Source organism: Zymoseptoria tritici, chromosome 8, assembly GCF_000219625.1.
Source record: "Zymoseptoria tritici IPO323 chromosome 8, whole genome shotgun sequence".
Lineage (NCBI taxonomy): Eukaryota > Fungi > Ascomycota > Dothideomycetes > Mycosphaerellales > Mycosphaerellaceae > Zymoseptoria > Zymoseptoria tritici.
Window position 1 is genome coordinate 1086006 of NC_018211.1, and position 17915 is coordinate 1103920.

At 54.3% G+C, this 17915-nt stretch overlaps 8 protein-coding genes across 8 annotated transcripts; 3 read left to right on the forward strand and 5 right to left on the reverse strand.

Moving 5' to 3' along the window:
• Window positions 1-127: 127 nt before the first annotated feature.
• Window positions 128-1010, forward strand: MYCGRDRAFT_110440 (uncharacterized protein; the record flags this gene model as incomplete). The annotated part of the gene is made up of 3 exons (XM_003849976.1): window positions 128-435; window positions 515-783; window positions 908-1010. The coding sequence occupies 2 exons, from the start codon at window positions 128-130 to the stop codon at window positions 564-566; spliced, it is 360 nt and encodes a 119-aa protein (XP_003850024.1).
• Window positions 1011-1629: 619 nt separating this feature from the next.
• On the reverse strand, window positions 1630-1914 carry MYCGRDRAFT_19397 (uncharacterized protein; the record flags this gene model as incomplete). Its single annotated transcript, XM_003850351.1, has 1 exon — window positions 1630-1914. A coding segment is annotated over one exon (285 nt), but the record flags the coding sequence as incomplete, so codon positions are not given.
• Window positions 1915-3202: 1288 nt separating this feature from the next.
• On the forward strand, window positions 3203-5582 carry MAN1.2 (alpha-1,2-mannosidase; the record flags this gene model as incomplete). The annotated part of the gene is made up of 1 exon (XM_003849977.1): window positions 3203-5582. One exon carries the CDS (start codon window positions 3203-3205, stop codon window positions 5573-5575), a length of 2373 nt encoding a protein of 790 aa, XP_003850025.1.
• A 449-nt stretch (window positions 5583-6031) lies between these two features.
• MYCGRDRAFT_74715 (uncharacterized protein) lies at window positions 6032-7734 on the reverse strand (the record flags this gene model as incomplete). Its single annotated transcript, XM_003850350.1, has 3 exons — window positions 6032-6280; window positions 6323-7413; window positions 7473-7734. The coding sequence occupies 3 exons, from the start codon at window positions 7591-7593 to the stop codon at window positions 6032-6034; spliced, it is 1461 nt and encodes a 486-aa protein (XP_003850398.1).
• A 753-nt stretch (window positions 7735-8487) lies between these two features.
• On the reverse strand, window positions 8488-9902 carry MYCGRDRAFT_61558 (uncharacterized protein; the record flags this gene model as incomplete). Its single annotated transcript, XM_003850349.1, has 2 exons — window positions 8488-9569; window positions 9619-9902. Coding segments are annotated over 2 exons (1113 nt in total), but the record flags the coding sequence as incomplete, so codon positions are not given.
• Window positions 9903-10123: 221 nt separating this feature from the next.
• Window positions 10124-11390, forward strand: MYCGRDRAFT_100962 (uncharacterized protein; the record flags this gene model as incomplete). The annotated part of the gene is made up of 3 exons (XM_003849978.1): window positions 10124-10173; window positions 10230-10542; window positions 10598-11390. The coding sequence occupies 3 exons, from the start codon at window positions 10137-10139 to the stop codon at window positions 11388-11390; spliced, it is 1143 nt and encodes a 380-aa protein (XP_003850026.1).
• Window positions 11391-14072: 2682 nt separating this feature from the next.
• On the reverse strand, window positions 14073-16109 carry MYCGRDRAFT_47069 (uncharacterized protein; the record flags this gene model as incomplete). Its single annotated transcript, XM_003850348.1, has 1 exon — window positions 14073-16109. A coding segment is annotated over one exon (2037 nt), but the record flags the coding sequence as incomplete, so codon positions are not given.
• Window positions 16110-16761: 652 nt separating this feature from the next.
• MYCGRDRAFT_105431 (uncharacterized protein) lies at window positions 16762-17746 on the reverse strand (the record flags this gene model as incomplete). The annotated part of the gene is made up of 1 exon (XM_003850347.1): window positions 16762-17746. The coding sequence occupies one exon, from the start codon at window positions 17681-17683 to the stop codon at window positions 16781-16783; it is 903 nt and encodes a 300-aa protein (XP_003850395.1).
• Window positions 17747-17915: the final 169 nt, after the last annotated feature.

The window sequence follows — 17915 nt, forward strand, 5'->3', positions numbered from 1 at the left end:
CGCCCACCATTCCCTCTAGCGCATTGTTGCACCAAAGAATCCCATCAACATAGGCGAGGTAAGACGTCCACTATGTAATCCTCGTTGAACCCCGCCGTGTCGTGCGCCCAGTCACCAAAACCTAGCCATGCGATCCAAAAAAGACAACGTCCTCCACCTCGACATCACCATCCCCCAACCATGGGTCCCCGAATTCCGATGGATCAACGCCTACACGGCCACCCTCTACGCCGCGGCGACATTGATGGTCCTACAACGACTCCTCCTCCGCGCCTTCCGCTTCGGCAGCCCCCTCGGCCTCGACGACATTCTCATTTTCGCGGCATGGCTCGCCGCGACGGCATTCTACATCGAGTGCACCCTCGCGCTGACATCCCTCGACTACGGCGTCGCGGTGCAACCCCCTAAATTCGAGTTCATCGCCCTGATGCTCTGGTGCATCGAGCTGGCCTGCGTCGTGTGCCAGGGTTTCACCAAATTGGCCGTCTTGGCCATTCTGAACCGTTTCGTCAAGGCTACCTCGGACACTCGCATTCGTTATGCGATCTATGGCGCCGCGGCGTTGACTGTGGGAGCCGCTCTCTCCATGGCCATTCTCTGCTTCGCGATATGCCAGCCCTTTGATGGATTCTGGCGAGCGTTTGACCCGGACTATCTCCGCGAGGTTCGATGTGTCAACAAAAAGGCCGCCGCGATCGTAGCCGGCGTGTTTGCGGTGGTCAGTGATCTGTACACGGTTGCGATTCCATGGGCGATTAGTCGTTCGTTTGGTCTCAACAAGAGGTCAGTACCGCGAAGAGCACGAGGCCTCAGCATGTGTGAGAAGTGTCTCTCCACTTCCTCCAGATTCAGGATTGATGTCTTTCTATGTGAGCTACAGCTGACTCTTGTGCACCTTTGGTAACAGGCAAACACTAGCTCTAAACCTAGTGTTCATGATCGGACTGATCGTCACAGTCGCGAGCGGTGTGCGGACCTACCATCTATACGAGGTCTATCGAGCGAACAGGGTATCGCACAACCTCGCCTACTGCATCATCTGGGCGACGGTGGAGCTTCAAGTCGCCATATGCTGTGCCTGTCTGCCTTCATTGCGGGTGCTGTATCGACTAATCGTCGGATCGAAACTGTCGAGAAAAGTGCACCAGCGGTACTTTTCCCGACCGGGAGACTCCTACCTTTCTCGGAGTGGAGATCTGAGCGGGTCGGTGTCCGGTCATACGATCAACACGACGGAGATGGACGACAAGTCTCCGCTGGGTGAGAGTCCACCGTGGTCGGAGACACGCAGCATTAATTGAAGTATCATTGAAACATTTCCGGGACATTTACGTGCCTTCACTACCCATCCTCATCAAGGGTATCATCCTCATCCTCCGTAACGCCATACAAAATCTCACAAACGCCTCCAATCGGGATATCCATCACCGCATCCGTTCCCTCCTTCCACAAACCCCTCCAATCCTGCTGCTTCCTTACCGGCACAGCTCTCACCGGACTCGATTGTCTGCTCTGCCCACCATTCTTGCCCTTACCCGTGCCTGATACAACCCTCGGTTTCTTCGTCCCTCTCTCCGGGCTGGGACTTCGCCAGCTTGAACGTTCGTTGCGGATGATCTGCCCGTTCTCGTCCACGACGGCGACATTGGCGGCTTCGTCGACGAGGCATTCAAGACTGGTGAGTGGCAGGGTGAGGTAGCCGACGTTGTAAGATGCCAGCGCGACGTAGATGTAGACTAGCAGCATGACTGTCCAGGCGGGAATGGCGAGGGCCCACCAGCGGTTGGGATAGTAGCTGATGCCGAGTTGATGGAGGAATGGAGAGGGGAGGAATGACCAGAGAAGATAGACGATGAACGACAGCGAGCTGGTCAGGTAGAGTGTGAAGCCGTAGTATTCATATGTCGGCACCTTCGGACTCGCTCGTGGGATCGGTTTGGCGGAGCGGAATGTGCTCGTCAACGTCGACGCGGCGGCAGAGTTGGGAGTTTGTGTTCCTGTAGCGTCGCCGCGGATATGTGATGTGCCCTCATCGCTGGACGGATCTGGTGTCGCAGGTCTACTATTTTGCGAACTGAAATTCGGTCGGAGGAGTGAGGTCAGGGAAGGGGATGGCGGTAGAGGCGTGGGCGGTCGATTGTAGAATGGCGGTGCAAACGCCAATGGCGCGAGATGTGTGTGACTTCGGGAGTGCTGGTGGTATAGTGGCCGACGCGGGAGGTTTGGGACATGGCTCCGTTCTTCTTCTGCTGAGTCCTCCTCGTCGGATGAGCCAGGCGATAGGGATGGAGGACCTCGCGTGGAGTCGAGAGAGAAGTCGGGGTCTGAGGGAGAGGTGACACTGCCCGTGGGAATGTCTGGCGAGCGGAGGAGGGCGTGGTTCGGATGGAGGGTCGATGATGGTGTAGGCGACTTGGACTCGGTGGTGAGAGTGCGGAGGGTCGGGAGATTCGGCGTGGACTTGGATTGAAAGCCCGAAGGCACCGGCGGAGGATGTCCTCTGCTCTGTGGCGGCATGACTGTTCATGCGACTGAAGTGTGAAAGAAGCGCGCGGTGATGTCTTGAAGCTCCAAGTCGAGATCTAGGGAATCCTTGAAGGCATGGATCGCTCGCTTGGACTTGCCGAAAGCTTGTCGGCATCACACCCGAGTTGTCGAGTTCCACCTGTATCCGAACCTCGACTCTTCTTCCATCTCTTTCACACTCCAACTCCCTGTCCTGCATACGAGAAGCAGCGTTAGCTTCTGGGAACCTTGTCGCTGCCTTGTTCAGGCCAGTATCGACGTTTTGTCAAGACAAGGTGGGTTCGGAGTCGACAGTTTGACCGCCAGGGGATGGGCACTACAATAGAACTACTTCTTGCTTTTGGTTCAAGAGTCATACATCATCCTCTAAGCAACCCCCAGAAGGCGGTGTGCTTTGTCGCCGAGCCTCGCATTGACTTCCCGCGAACGACTATCCATTCCCTCTCTGGCCACTCATCATGGGAAGCAACGTGCATATGAGCAAGAAGCCAGCTCATGGATGTTCCCTGCCCCTCTTGCTGATCACCTGCACCAACTCACACAACAAACATGGATGGAGCCGGACACGCACGGCATTCATGGTACTTCGTAATGTCACCAACAAGTATAGTCCTACCGCATCTCGCATCCTTCCGCTCCTCTTCTCTCCCCTTCCGCCTTCTCAAGCACCTTCAAGATGTTCTTCAAACATGAGCTGCTCCTGCTCGGAGTTTCGGCCTTGTCACTGGCTCAAGTATGTGCCGCAACCGACAACTTCAATCTGGTCGATCCTCTGATCGGTTCCCTCGACGGCGGCAATGTCTTTGTCGGCGCCTCACTCCCATTCGGCATGGCAAAAGCGGTGGCCGACGTGTCTGGAGCGAACACTCCTGGGTTCTCGGACGACTTCTCCAACATCACGGGCTTCTCTGCGCTTCACGACTCGGGTACCGGCGGAAAGCCATCTATGGGCAACTTCCCAATCTCCGTGCAGCCATTCTGCGAAGGAGACACCATAGATGGATGCAAATACGGCTCCAAGTATGAGCGGGCTGTGAATTACACCAATGGAACGGTCGAGGCGAAACCTGGCTACTTTGCAATAGGGCTGGATGATGGCGTCAACGTGGAGATGACCGTCACCGAACATACCGCCTTGTACAACTTCCATGTTCCGGCCAACAGCTCCAGTCCGTTCTTCATGGTCGATCTCACAGATTTGAGCGACAGCCGGCAAAACGCTAGTGTATACGTTGATCCGGACACTGGCAGAATATCCGGCAATGGTACCTTCATTCCCAGCTTTGGAGTAGGTTCATACCAAACGTACTTTTGTGCAGACTTCAAAGGTGCAGCCATTCGCGACACTGGAGTGTGGTCCAACACACGTGGTGGCACGGGACCAAAGGAGCTCTTCATCAACCGAGGATACAATCTCATCTATCTCCAAGGTGGAGCCTTTATCAGATTCCAAGATCCTACCAATGGCACAGTGCAGGTGCGCATGGGCGTCAGTTTTATGAGCACCGAACAAGCGTGCAGCAATGCCGAGCGAGAGATTTCAGACTGGGACTTTGATCGTGTGAGAGGAGATGCGGAGGATCAGTGGAAGCAAAAGCTGTCCGGTGTGACGATCTCACCTGGAGGCGCCTCAGAAGATCTTCAAAAGACCTTTTTCTCCGGGATCTATCGAACGCTCATCTCTCCTCAGAACTATACCGGCGAGAACCCTCTCTGGCAAACATCCGAGCCTTACTTTGACAGTTTCTATTGCATCTGGGACTCCTTCCGTACGGAGTTCCCATTCCTTGCCATCACCCAGCCAGAAGTCCTTTCGCAGCTTGTCCGAAGTCTCATCGATACATACGTCCACGTCGGGTGGCTTCCAGACTGCCGCATGACTCTGTGCAAGGGTTTCTCGCAAGGAGGATCCAACGCGGACGTGGTCATTGCCGACGCTTACCTCAAGTCCATCTCGAACATCAACTGGGACCTCGCATACGAAGCAGTAGTCAATGATGCCGAGAACGAACCCTTCGAGTGGGGAGCCGAAGGCCGCGGTGGTCTGCAATCATGGCACGCTCTAGGCTACATCCCAGTCAACGACTTCGACTATCTTGGTTTCGGCCCGCCCTTCCACTCCATCAGCCGCACTCTCGAATACGCATATAACGACTACACCATCGCCGTTCTCGCCAACAAACTCAACAAATCCAGCGATGCAGAGAAGTACCTCTCCCGCGCCTCCAACTGGAAAAACCTCCACAAGAAAGACCAGATCGCCATCCACCCCAATGGCACCGACACGGGTTTCGTGGGCTACTTCCAGCCGAAGTATGCGAACGGCACATGGCGGTATCAGGATCCTGTCGAGTGTTCACCCTTAGGTGCCTTTTGCAGCTACTCCGGTAATCCAAAGGAGACCTTCGAGTCCGCCATCTGGGAGTATCAATTCTTCGTCCCACACGACCAAGCCGCACTCATCACTCTGTTGGACGGGAAGGAGGCGTTCATCCGCAGACTCGACTACCTGCACGAATCTGGTCTTCTCGACATCGGCAACGAACCATCAGAGTTGACATGCTTCCAATACCACTACGCCGGCCGACCAGGACGTTCCTCCTACCGCTTACACACCTACATCCCCGCATCCTTCAACTCGAGCCGCAACGGCTTACCCGGCAACGATGACAGCGGCGCATCCGGCTCATTCGTAGCATTCGCTATGTCCGGTCTCTTCCCCGTCGCTGGGCAGAATGTCTACCTCATCATCCCACCGCTTTTCGAGAGCGTGGAGTACAAGCATCCGATCACCGGCAAGGTAGCCAAGATCGCGAATGCGAATTTCGATCCGGAGTACAAGCGGATTTATATTCAGAATGCGACGTTGGATGGAGAGCCGTATACGAAGAATTGGATCGGGCATGACTTCTTTTTGAATGGTGGGACGTTGGAGTTTCAGCTTGGGGAACAGGAGAGTGAGTGGGGGACGAGGGATGAGGATTTGCCGCCGAGTGTGTCGGGTGAAGGGGGACAGTATTCTTTTGGTGGAGGGATGGATAGTCTGTAGGTGGCGACGGTGTACAGTAGTCGCAATGAGACGCGTGTGCAATGTTCATGAGCGGAGCTTGTGCCTTGCAACGAGTGTACTCCTTCGTGCTGTACCTTAGCTGGGACGAGCCAAATCACGTAACGCGGAGGCACAGCAGACACCACAGGACAGCCAATATCTGCACAAGAGCCTCCTCATTTTCATCGTCTGACTACACACATGCACTCTGTCGAGCACCTCTCTGAACCACAACGCCGTGATAACACCATTTTTCGCCTTTACAACGCAAAGCGCCAGGCACTCTGGCGTACTGTACAGCGAGCGAACCGTAGACATGCATCGCCCCTTTGCTCCATTCCCGTACGCTCGTCACCCAAAGCTCAAAACACCCCAGAGAACCCCAGCAGACCTGCTATCCACAAAGAGAGACACACACGCGCTAGCCGACAAAGTCGTCATTCCTCGTCAAACCGTCTAATCACTGTCGTCGCTATCAGCAGCGGTGACGGCCGACTCGCGGGACTTCTTCTTCGCCTTCTTGGCAGCCTTCTTGGCTTTGCGCTCCGCCTTCTCCTCGGGTGTCTCGCCGTCGTGCTTGCGCTTCTTCTTCTCCTTGCCGTCCTCGATTGGCGCCACAGGCTCCGCCATCTCGACGTCCTCCTTGGTGGTGGTGTCTCTGCCCTTGCCCGGAATACCCTCCTTGACCGCCGCGCCCTCGTCCGCCTGCTTCTCAGACCACTCCTTTCTCGCGGCCGCGCCGTTGACGCCCTCGGGGTCGTTGAAGTCCTTGTATTCCTGCTTCCACGCTGCGGGTGTCGCTTCGTTCGATCGACCGTATTTGTCTAGCTTGCCGCTCTCCTTCATCTTCTTCTTCTCCGTCGCGACGGGACCCATGCCCCAGCGTCGGGGGTAGAGGTCGCGCTCCATGATGCAACGCTTCACCTTTGCGACGACGCCGTGGTCGCATGATGAGAGCTCGACGGTGCTCATTTGTGCGATGGCAAGGGCAATGGCCTCACCCTTTGTGGTGATCAGAACGACCTCCTCGTGAACCTCGATGCCCGACTCGTAGCGGAGAAGTCCTGGGATCATGAGTTTGGCGCCGTAGCACACGGCGTTGACGGCGCTGTCCTTGACGACGATGCGCTTGTATGTGGTGAGAAGCGTCTCAAGCGGCTTGATGACTGTGCGTAAGTAGGACTCGTCGCGCTGGTTGTCGTACAGCCACTGCGCGTCGAGGCAGTCGTGAAGTGTCACCATGCCCTCCTTCTCATCCATCGCTCCCGATCGCACACGGCGAAGCTCCTGCATATGTCCTCCAACCCCCAACAAAAGACCCAAGTGCACACACAGCGTTCGAATGTACGTACCAGCTTCGCAAGACACCCAGAAGACGGCCAATTGGCGGTCATTGTCGAATTGGAGAAGCTTGCTCTCGTGGATCGTTCGGATACGGAGTTGACGCTTGACAGCCGAGATGAGTGGAGGGCGCTGGAAGAGCGCACCAGTAAGTGTCTCCAAAGCACGTGCGAGCTGTGCTTCTCCGCCGGGCAACTTATCGTGTAACCTCAGCACGCAGACGTACTCCTTTCCGGCTCCCTGCTGGCTCTTCACCAGTCTAGTTGCGCGATCGATGCAAACGATCAAGCATCCCGTGACTTTAGGATCGAGCGTGCCGGAGTGACCGGTGCGCTCGACTCGGAGAATTCGCTTCAGCCATGCGACGACTTCGTGTGAGGATGGGTTGGAGGGTTTGTCGAGGTTGATGACACCGGACGAGATGTAGGATTTGAGATCGCGGCGAAGAGGTGTGCATCCGGCGGGGATGGGTGTGAAATGACCGGTGCGAACGAGGACTAGAAAAGAATTGTCAATGCATGTGACACGGGATGTTATGCCGCGCAGAACAACTCACGCTGATCCCAGTTCTTCAGCAGCAGCGGCCAGTCGCTTGTGTTGATGCTGGGCGAGATTTGCTCGGGTTTGATGATTTGGTTGTCCTCATCGGACGCGGCCTGCTTCTTGACGAGCGCCATTGGGACTGTCTTTTCTCTTCCGCTTCCACTACCGATGTTGAATGAAACCCGCGGGTGGTCTATCGCATATGACAATGCGATGTCAAATCGGAGAGAGAGGCGAGCGGTTTGGTGTTGTTGCTGCGAACAAGGTGTGTCGTTGCTTGGTGATCGAGGTCGTCAAGTGGAGAGCTTCTTGAAAATCTTCGGCCATCGATTTTTGGCGCCAAGCGAGCTAGCTCCGAGAGCTTCATCTCATGCCTGAGGCAGGAACGATGACCGCGATGGATGTAAGGGGAAGGGGCTCTTTATAGAACATACCGCTGTATATGTCAAGTGCAATATCACCATTCCTCTGAACGAACTCTTATACGCCGAGGACTAAGATTATGAAATCTGTGTAATTCTCACACCTGACCGCAGGTATATGCATAGCCGCCAACGCCTCGCTAATCGACATGAAGAACACAAATCACTCCAACAGTCTCGTCGTCACGAGCCTGCCTTGATGCCCGGCGAAGCATGTTCATGGCTTGCCTCGCGAATCGTCCTCATTCTCAAACTGCCTCCATCTCTCCCACTGCTCTCAGCCGCTCGCAGCCGACTCTGCTCTTTCCTCCTTGCTCGATCATCTGCCTCTCGCATTGCCTCTGCAGCTGCCTCGAGCTCAGTCATCTCCTCTTTCCTCTTCGCCGGACCAGCCTTGGTATTGCCAGCGTGCTGCGCCGCCCAGTCTCGCGTTCTCTGCTCGGCTGTAGTCTCAGACGAAGCTTTGAATTGCGAATTGGTTGCATCGGATGGGCCTGCTGGAGTCTTGCTCGGTGTTCTCTCATTCTTCGTAACATGTATCGGCTTAGGAACGGGAGACTTGGAACTGCCATCCATTTGACTCGAGCCTGGCCCATCATCGACCACCGTCTCATCGTCTCCACCGCCGCGTGTGTTCTTCTTCCTCGGCCAGAGCGAAGGCAGGACGATCTGTTGGAATCGCGGTTCTACACATCGTTCGTCGAACCACTGATGTATTCTGCCTTCCACCAATTGAGCGATCTTTGGCACATCTTGCAGTCGACTTCGACTTCCAATGAGTGAGTGAACGCTCAAGTCCAGTCGGTAGTCGTCGAGGAACGTGAAGGTCAAAGTGGTTGGATTTTGTCCTGTGGGATTGAGGGGATGGCCCTCTGTAGTCTTCGGTTGTCCTGTAGGTGCAGCGCTTCCCGCCCCTTCTGCCGTCCCAGGGTATGAGTCTTCTGAGCTCGGCGAGAAGCTCAAGCTCAACGTTCCTGAGAACCTCACCACGCTTACGGCCAGCGCCACCGGCAACACCATCACGAAAGGCTTCGGGTAGTTCAACACCAGCTTCGTCTCAATCCCTAACGTGACCACATCCGACAGATCAACGTCCATTCTCGCCTGCAGCCGTTCCCCTCTTTGTCCCGTCAATTCCTTCAATGGTGTGCCATTCTCGTCCACGGGTATGACTCGACAGTTGCTGAAGATAGGGAACTCATCCCCAAGACTGATCTCTGTGACCCGGATCTCGTCCACAAAGCTGGGCTTCCCAGGCCCGTTCAGCACTGCTGTCAGACTACTCAGGACAGCTTCATCCTCCAATGCATCAGCTCGAAGTTGTGCAATCGTCTGCGCGATCAACACATTGAACCAATCCAAGCTTTCCGGCTGGTGTCCGTAGACATTGTAGTATGTCTTCTCCAGTATCTTCTGTACAGTCAGACCGCCATCGGTACGAGGTTTCAGGACGGAAGCGGCGAGGCTTGGTCGAGGTCGGAGAGCTGTCGAAAGAGTACGTTGACGAGTATGCGAAAGGGTTCTTTGGCGGCGTGCGGCGGCACGGGCGGAGGCTCGTTCGTCTGCGGAGGGCGCGTCGCCGAAGATGAAAAACTTGATGAAGATGAAGAGGATGAGGGCGAGAGTGAGTTGGCCGAGTAGAAAACCCCAGGCAAAGGATCCAGAAGATGGTGCAGGGTACGGATTGCCTTGCGAATGTTAGCTTGGGGATGAGTGTCTCGCACAGACTCGCGTTACCTTGATAGGCTTGTTGTTTCGCCTTGGACATGACAGTCAAGCAGCTCCCAGCGCTGCTGAGGGGAGGAAATGAACAAAGGCCGAGGAGGATAGAGGATGCGAAAGGTATAATTATTGCTTCTGCTTCGAAGTCCGCCTAAAACGAGGCTTGAATTTACACTTCGCATCCATCAAATGACGTGTGGACATGATGAGCATTGAATCAATTGGGCTCTCGCTGATGTGGCTTCTTTTGTGTTCCGGTTTGGTTGTTGCTTTACAACAGCATTTCGCTTTACGCACATTCCGCGCAGGCTTGCATGGGAAACCATAAGGTAAGGTATTCGCGGACATTCGGAGACATCCTCTGCTGCAGAGAAATGCCGTGGTGTCGAGCGGTTCCCCCAGATCGCATTTCGATCGCCCCACCCGACCGCTGCAGGCACGAAGCAGGGCAGGGTCGCTTTAGACGTCACCTCAGCCTCTCAAGGTGCAAGCAATTGCGACATCCACCCTAGCATGGTTGGCAATTGACCGCTATGGACCTTGGAGAAGATGTAGCCAGGACGACCACACGTATGTCAAGGCCAGAATGGTTCCTTGATCGTCCATGTCCGACTCACGCCGCCTAGTCCTCGAAAACAATCCCAAGCTTCGACTGCCATCTACGACCGATCCTCCCGGCGATGCGAACCCGCCTGTGCAAAAGACATGGCTGATATTCGGTGCTACGGGCCATATCGGTCGGTCGCTCGTCAAGGCAGCGCTCAGCCATGGCGACAATGTGACAGCTGTGGGTAGGACGATGGAGAATAGCGTGGAGCAGATGCAAGGCTGGCATAAACGATGTCTGGGTCTTTTGTGCGATGTGAGAGTACGGAATACAGTCGAGGACGTGATACAGCAAAGTATAAAGCGGTGGGGTAAGATCGATATAATTGTGAAGTGAGTGTGCAATCTGGCTATGGGAAACAACGTTCAATGTTGATGTCAGATTCAGCTGCACCGGATATGGAGTCATAGGAGCATGCGAGGACCAGGACGACTCAGACCTACGCTCCCAATTCGAGACGAACTTCATGGGCACTCTCAATATTCTTCAGCTATCCCTTCCGCATCTGAGAGAGCAAGCGGCGAAGCGCAAACCGGATGAGAATGCCGGGCGATACATTATCTTCTCCTCAACCTCCGGTGCACTCGGAGTTCCCGGTCTTGGACCCTACTGCGCGACCAAGTATGCCACGGAAGGCTTGATCGAGAGCATGCTGTATGAGATCGATGCGTTTGGTATCAAAGCGACACTCGTTGAACCAGGCCACATGCGTTTGGACGAACCTACCGGGTTGGACGACAAAGCTTCTGATGGCGGTCTCACTAACGGGAACAGCGTCAAGATCAAGAAATATGGACACTTTCTCGTCAAGACTCCTTCAGCACCATATAATACTCCAACCGCACCAGCGAACCATGCGAGGAGGATTGTCCAGTGGCTATCAGATCGGCAGCCGACAAGCGCCGTCAAGTCTGCAGAATTGGTCTGGCAACTGGGTCATTGCAGGTTCCCGCCGTTGAGACTATTACTTGGGACGTACGCCGTGGAAAGCGTGAGAGACCGACTACGGAGCGTGATTGAAGAAATCGAAGACTGGAAGCATCTGCATTTCCCCACTGGAGAGGACGATGGCAAGGTCAAGGAGGAGAAGGCTGGCGACAACGATGACGACATGGAAGATGCCATGGATCTTGGAGAAGACGGAGGCGCGGAAGTCAAGGACGAGGAGGAAGAGGGCTGAGAAAAACTCTTTCATGACGGAAATGACTGTCTCAATATCTCTCAATTCCGAGCACTGATAGGCAGTGTGCCTCACACTCGCCTCCACACGGACACGCCTACAACTGTAGACCCAGCATCAGAGAGAGCATTTCATCAGTCGAAAGGGCTTGCGCCACGAACACAACATCCCCGGGGTCTTGACCCATCAACAGAGAATCTTGTATGATGTCCATTATCCTCTGGCGTGGTGACAAAGGCAGCCGGTTCATGATCCCAAGATGCCCTTCGAACTCCAGAAACATCCTCAATGGAGCTTCAACTGTGGCAGAGATCATCTGCTGGATATTGTCGACTGTCATGTCTGCCCTCACGACCCATTCGAAAGGAGGACAGTTGAAGAGCCGGACCTCTACCCTTGCGGTGTTTTGGGATGTGCGAGTTTGCGTGTCGCTGGGTCTGCTGAGCTCATGATTGAGATGGGCATAGCTTGATCGGATGGGCAGGCTGCGGCGCCGCAATTCCACGGTGTTTGCACATCTGGCACACCGCGCATTTGGATTGGTTCGGCAAGTGTGGTTGTTCATGATGCTGTGCTGAAGGACGCTGGATGGTATGCTTGATGGATAGACTGTGAGGATGTTACGGGCATTTTGTCTTGTCCAGGTGGTGGCTTGCGCTGTCCGATCAAGATCAAATCGGCTGAACCCTGCCGAAACGTTTGGCATCGGGAGATCGCATCTCATTGCCAGCAACTCCGTTTGTCAATATTGTCAGAACGCAGCTGCTATGATATATTGCACAATCGCAGATGCGTGTCGATTCACCAGACTATGAGGACTGCCTTGTGGAGACTTTACTCAAAGATGCTCAATGTCAGTTAAGGCAGTGGCACCAGATGGCATTATTCACGGCATGAGCAGGTGACAGGCGCTCGCTATTGCATAGAGCATCGTCAGTACTAGCTCGCATTATGGAATGGACTGTTGGAAGCGCACATCAAGACAGTTCCAGCTTGCTTCGGCCACCTTCCCTACCTCTTCGATCATATCAAAACTATCGCCATCGCTCGGCACAGAGTTACAAGACCACATTCCGATCGCCGCCATGAGCAACATGCCGGCCGGATTGCCAGACCTCACCCACATGACTCTCGATGACTTCTCTCAAGAGCTTCGATGGACGGACGCAACGACAGAGCCAGCCAATGCATATCCTCCAGACTTGCAATTAACAGCGAGCGATCAAGCTGAGCAGAATCTCGCGTCGCTCAGACTCGCAATCTACCAAGCCGACGTTGCCAGAGCCCAAGCCGAGCGTGAGACTGAACTACTCCATGGCAGCCTCCCGCAGAGGTCTGTCTCACCACCTATCGACATTTTCTATCCTGGATATCTGCCGCCTTCAATGAGTGGAGTGGACTTGTGCTGTTGGCCGAGCATCGGCCTGGAGCTTGAGCAAATTCAGCAACGTTGGGACGACGAGCACGTCGAAAGCTGTTCGTGTTTATGCGAAAGCATGATTGACACGGGAGGCTGCTACTGTACGCATCTTGATCATGTCGAAGACGCCGATGACGGCGATGCTGGTCTCTTACCAGCCTGGGCGACTTAGAAGGGCAGGCGTACGGTGAGGTTTCGCTGCGGTCCTGATTTATCAATGGCGAGTATATAGATGTTCTCCAATCTGAGCTTTCCGTTATGCAATATGTGCCCAGCCACCCTCAACTATCCAAGTAATCGCCTTCGCCAACGAATAGCACGCGCCTCTGGGTATCATCAAATAAAGTCGCACCAATAAAATGCCGCTTCAACACACCTGCGCCTTTCCCATGATCCAAGCAATCTTCCAAGACTCTCCAGTCGTAGACCTCCACTCGCTCCCTGAATTGCCCACTGTTCAATCTTCGAATCTGTTTGACCAATGCACGGACCTGCTCGACTCGCTTGCCTTCCACCAATACAACCTTACGCATCCCAGGGTATGACTGACTTTCAGAGACAGTCTCTGTAAGTCGTGGGTGCGCGAAAGAGCCCCGATCCCAGTGCTTGATGTCTCTGGCGACCGTGGCGCCGTGGCAAGCCAGCAGGTCTTCTGTTATGTACGGAGTGTGCGCAATGCAAGGTGCCAGCACGATGACTGCGTTGGAAAAGGCACATGTGCTCGACTCACAAGTCGCTCTAGACACGATGTTGGCATCGTGACCGAGCTTGCGACTTGGTCGCACCCAAGACATAATTTTGCGCGTGAGGTTGACGAACGCCTCAGAGCCGCGATCTGACTGTGCGGATGCCGGTGGATCTGATGGTACCTTGATGTTCACCGTGATCTCGGCGAGCGGAGCCTGCGACGTCTTAGATCCATGGGAGCGCGGTGCAAGCTCGGAAAGTGTGCGCTGCCTCTTCGCAACGGGTCGGCGGGCTTCATGCTCGTCTTCGCTACGCCTTTTACCGAGTGAGGGTCTCGTAGGGCCGACTTGAGTGGCGTGATCAAGCGGCGAGCTTGGAGGCTTTGGAGAAGATGCCATATTTCTAATAGCTCGGGAGGCACACGCTTGGACAGCAGCCGGCTCCGGAGGACTAGTTGCAGGTGTCGAAGCATTGACAGGCGAACGTCGTGGCGTGACCGTCGCGGTCCGCCGCCTGGGTGAAATTGTGCTTTGTCGGTCGACCTTCCTCTTGCAAGAAGCCTCGAGCTTGTCTAGCCAGCGCGCTGTCTCTTGAGATTCAGAGTCTGGTGCTGCCCTTGCAGCCTTGCCATGTTGCTGCAGTTCTTGAAATGTGACACAGTCCAGCCAAGTACGATCTTCGTGTAGTTTCTTGACTCTCGGGTGGCGAAGCATAAGAAAGTCGCAGTCTGAAGGCTTCACGAAGCCAGAGCCGAGCACTTCGAAAACGAGTGGCTTCTCGAAGACCACCGACATCTTTACTGTGGATGCCGAAACCACATCGAACTTCCTGGACGACTGAATCGACGTGTACGGCTGCTCCGAGAGCCGTCCCAGAATATTTGCCGTTTCAAGCACAGCCTTTGGGATGCAATGTTCTTGGTCAACAGTACCGACGTGTTTGAAGATGGGCTTCGAGTCAAGTCGTTGAACATCTTCCTTGTTCATCAAGCAGCCGAGATAGAACGTATTCCACTTGATGAGCCTGCTGGCGTTGACAGGCTGTTGCGCTGCATGGTAGCTCGCACCAATGATTGCAAAGTCTTCTTCGTCTCCCAGGCCCGTGATATAGTCCTTCTTGACCTTGATGAAACTCTTCTTGTAATCGTCGTTGCTGCCATCCAGAGAGAAGTAAGGAACCTCGCAAGGCTTGAGGATCAGGCCTTCGCAGCGATGAGCTATTGACATTCCAAATTGTTGCATCAACGACTTCTTGGCCTTCGAAGACCCATCGAAGTTGATCACTTTCCACTCTGCAGCCATGACTCGACCCGGAATCTTTTGGTAGGCTTCGCGCAACCAGATTCGACGCTCGTCCACAGGCTTGTTCATCACAATCTCGTCATCGAAGAGGAGAAGGTCAAAGAAGACTATGGCAAGATGTTCATGGGCGTGTCTCTGAGAATCCTTCTCTGTGCCGAGGGGAACTCCAGAGCGCGTGACATATTTTCTGATCGTCTCGAAAGGGAGTACACGATGTTCCTTATCGGAGTAGACCACAAGCTCTCCAAGAATTATGAGCTGCTTCTTAAATCTGCAATCAGGTCTTCCGAGGCGGAGAGAGTCGACCAAAGTCCGATGGATGAGGCTGCGGTCCATGGTCGAATCCTTCCCACTCTTGGAGAATATCTGGATACACTCGGCAGGCACAGATGATCTCGAAAGGTCGATGTGTACCTCGCAGTACTCCCCATCGTACTTGCGCTCCAGATTCCACTTCTTTCCCTTCAGCATTGTGTCGAGGCAGTAGTCAATTCCTCGGGCCTTGTGGAAAGTAGGCCTGCCGACCTTGGTGCCGACTCTTGGACGGATCTTTGAGCTTGCGGCTTCCCGTAGAAGCCGTTGAGATCGAGGATCAGGATTGCTGTGATACTCGGCCAATTCGCCTTTCAGAAGAGATACCGCGGCCTCGAAATCTCTCTGAAATCGCAGCAAGTCGGGTAAGAGGAAGTGGAAGTTCTTCAGGATCAATGTTTCATCGATGCAGAGCGGTTTGAAATTCTTGAGGATCAGTCGACAAAGCCACTTTCCTTCCTGAGGTCCGATGCGTTTCAAGATGTATACCAGAGTCGCATCACGAGCTTCTGATGAACCTGGCGGCAGTCGTGGGACAGAAGGATCGGAGAATCGGCAATGTCCAGCAAGGAGCTGAAGCATGTCATCGACTTCTTCAAGGGTGACCGCAGCATTGCCTCTCGTCGCCTCTTGCCCTCCAGCTTTGAGGACTCTTTCGAGGCATTCCGCCAGGTCACCGGATCCAAATCTTTTGTAGGCCTCGAGATCAGGTCTTCGGCTTGCGCCCAGGCCCAAGGCTCGGCCTAGTATGCGGCACAGAGATTGCTCCTGAATACCATAGACTCGGTCGGTCCGTCGTTCTGGCAAAATTGCGGAAAGCAATGCTGTCGATCCATGGACGTCAAGCTCGTTGATGTGCCTTCGATGCGACTTGAACCAGCTCTCGACGAGCTCTCGGTTTCTGACGACCTTTTGAGGCGGGAGGAATGCCGGATAATGGAGTTCGACGTCCTCGAGTCGTTGTAGCAGAGTGCATATCTCGGAGAATGGGAAAGGCATATTCTTCAAAAGAAATATGGGCGCAGAAAAGCCGAATGGAATGTTTGTCGAACAATGAATTGCGCAGTCATGATGGAGGGTGTTGACTCCAATGACCGCGCTTCTGACAAACACATGTGATCGTTGGGAGGAAGTCACCGATATGATATATGGAAGTGAGCGTGGGAGGAAGTTGCATGTGCCGACGCGCTGCGACGCGAGGACAAAGAAGAGCGGGGCTTTATCTAAAGTGCCAAATTGCCACAAAATCACGTGACATCGTTTCATTTGCGAGGTGAGGTACCTTAATGCTGCTTGCCCTGCGGCAGGCAGATAGGTCCTCCAGATGCTCACTTGCGAAACACTTTCAGTCCACCCTCGCAGTACGCTCCATCGACTACGTTGCTCAATAGGTCGCGTCAAGATCGCACGACTCTTCCGATTCTGGGAGTCCTGTATATCAACAGGAAGTGACTGCAGTATGTCTTTTTGGAAAGACGAATTGGCCGCGGCCGAGTCGGATATGAAAATCCGAGTATTGTTTGCGAAAGTCCGTTCGCGAGCGGCCTGTGGCTGGCATGTCCCAAAGACGATTCGTGAGTCGAACTCAGGCCGGCCGGCTTCATGAGGTCGTGGTGACTTGCCAATCACTACTGTACTCACTGGTCAAAGAGCATGGCATGGCCAGCATTTCATCCTCTCTTTGCGTTCTTGAATAGGTCCAGCAGAGCGTTCTGTTGGGACGGAGGAGCAGCTGCTTGGTGGGCCGTTTGATGTATCTGAAAGGACTCCGTCGCCGGCGCACCGAATTGTTGGCCCTGCGCGTACTCGTATGTATGGTGAGGACCACTGACACCATGCGGCTGGAGCAGTGGTTGAATCTGACCTTCGGGCTGCATCGGCGGCTTCGCAAACAGCGTAGCAAGATCTATTTGCTGGCCGGCGAGCTGCTGACGAGGCGCCGTAGGTTCCGGGATCACTTCTGGTTCAGTATGCGACTCAATGTGGCCATCCTGCTCGTGTTGACCCTTCGCGTCCAGTGCATCCTGCTCTGCTCTCATAGCACAATCCATGATCGTCTTTGCTATGACCTCCCTCGTGTCTGGAACACTGTCTCCATCCGAGAAGATCCAGATACCATAGATGTGTGGTGTTCCATCATCTCCAACGATTTGCACAATAACGTACTCCTCTGTGATCTCAATATTCTCGGTGCTGACAATGTCCAATTGAAAGTTCTCCGGATTCTTCCTGTTCAAGATGACCACCCTGTATCGCGGATACAGTTCTCCGCCGAGTTGACAGACGAAAAGCGATCCTTGTGTCTCGCACTTCTCCCATCCTTGCGTCTCCGGCGAGAAGAGGTATAGCACAGCGAAAGGCGCGACCGCGATAATGCCTTCGATCTCCGGACACCAGCGTCGCAAGACAAGCAGGTTGAGCTCAGCGTTTGATCGTACGGGCGGCGGTGGGACTATAGCCATCGACTGGCTGTCCGTGTAGTTTGCGGTATCGGTCTCATAGTCAGATTGTATGGCTACGGTGGGTTGTGGTTGATGTTGCGCATTGCGCGCGGTCTTTCGCTTCGGAGGCATGTCGCGTGCCTATGTTGGTCATGTCCAGATGTAACCTTCGCATTCGATAATGTTCCGGACAATGTTCACGTTATCCATGGAGGGTACAATATGCAATGCGATGTCGAAAGCGGCGTGAGCTAGAACTATCTCTCTCATCACATGAAGATTGAAAGCTCACCTCCAGGGTCCTGCTCCACTTCCGCCGTTGCGTCAGACTGCGGCAATGACCAGCAAGGCACACGCCCCCAAA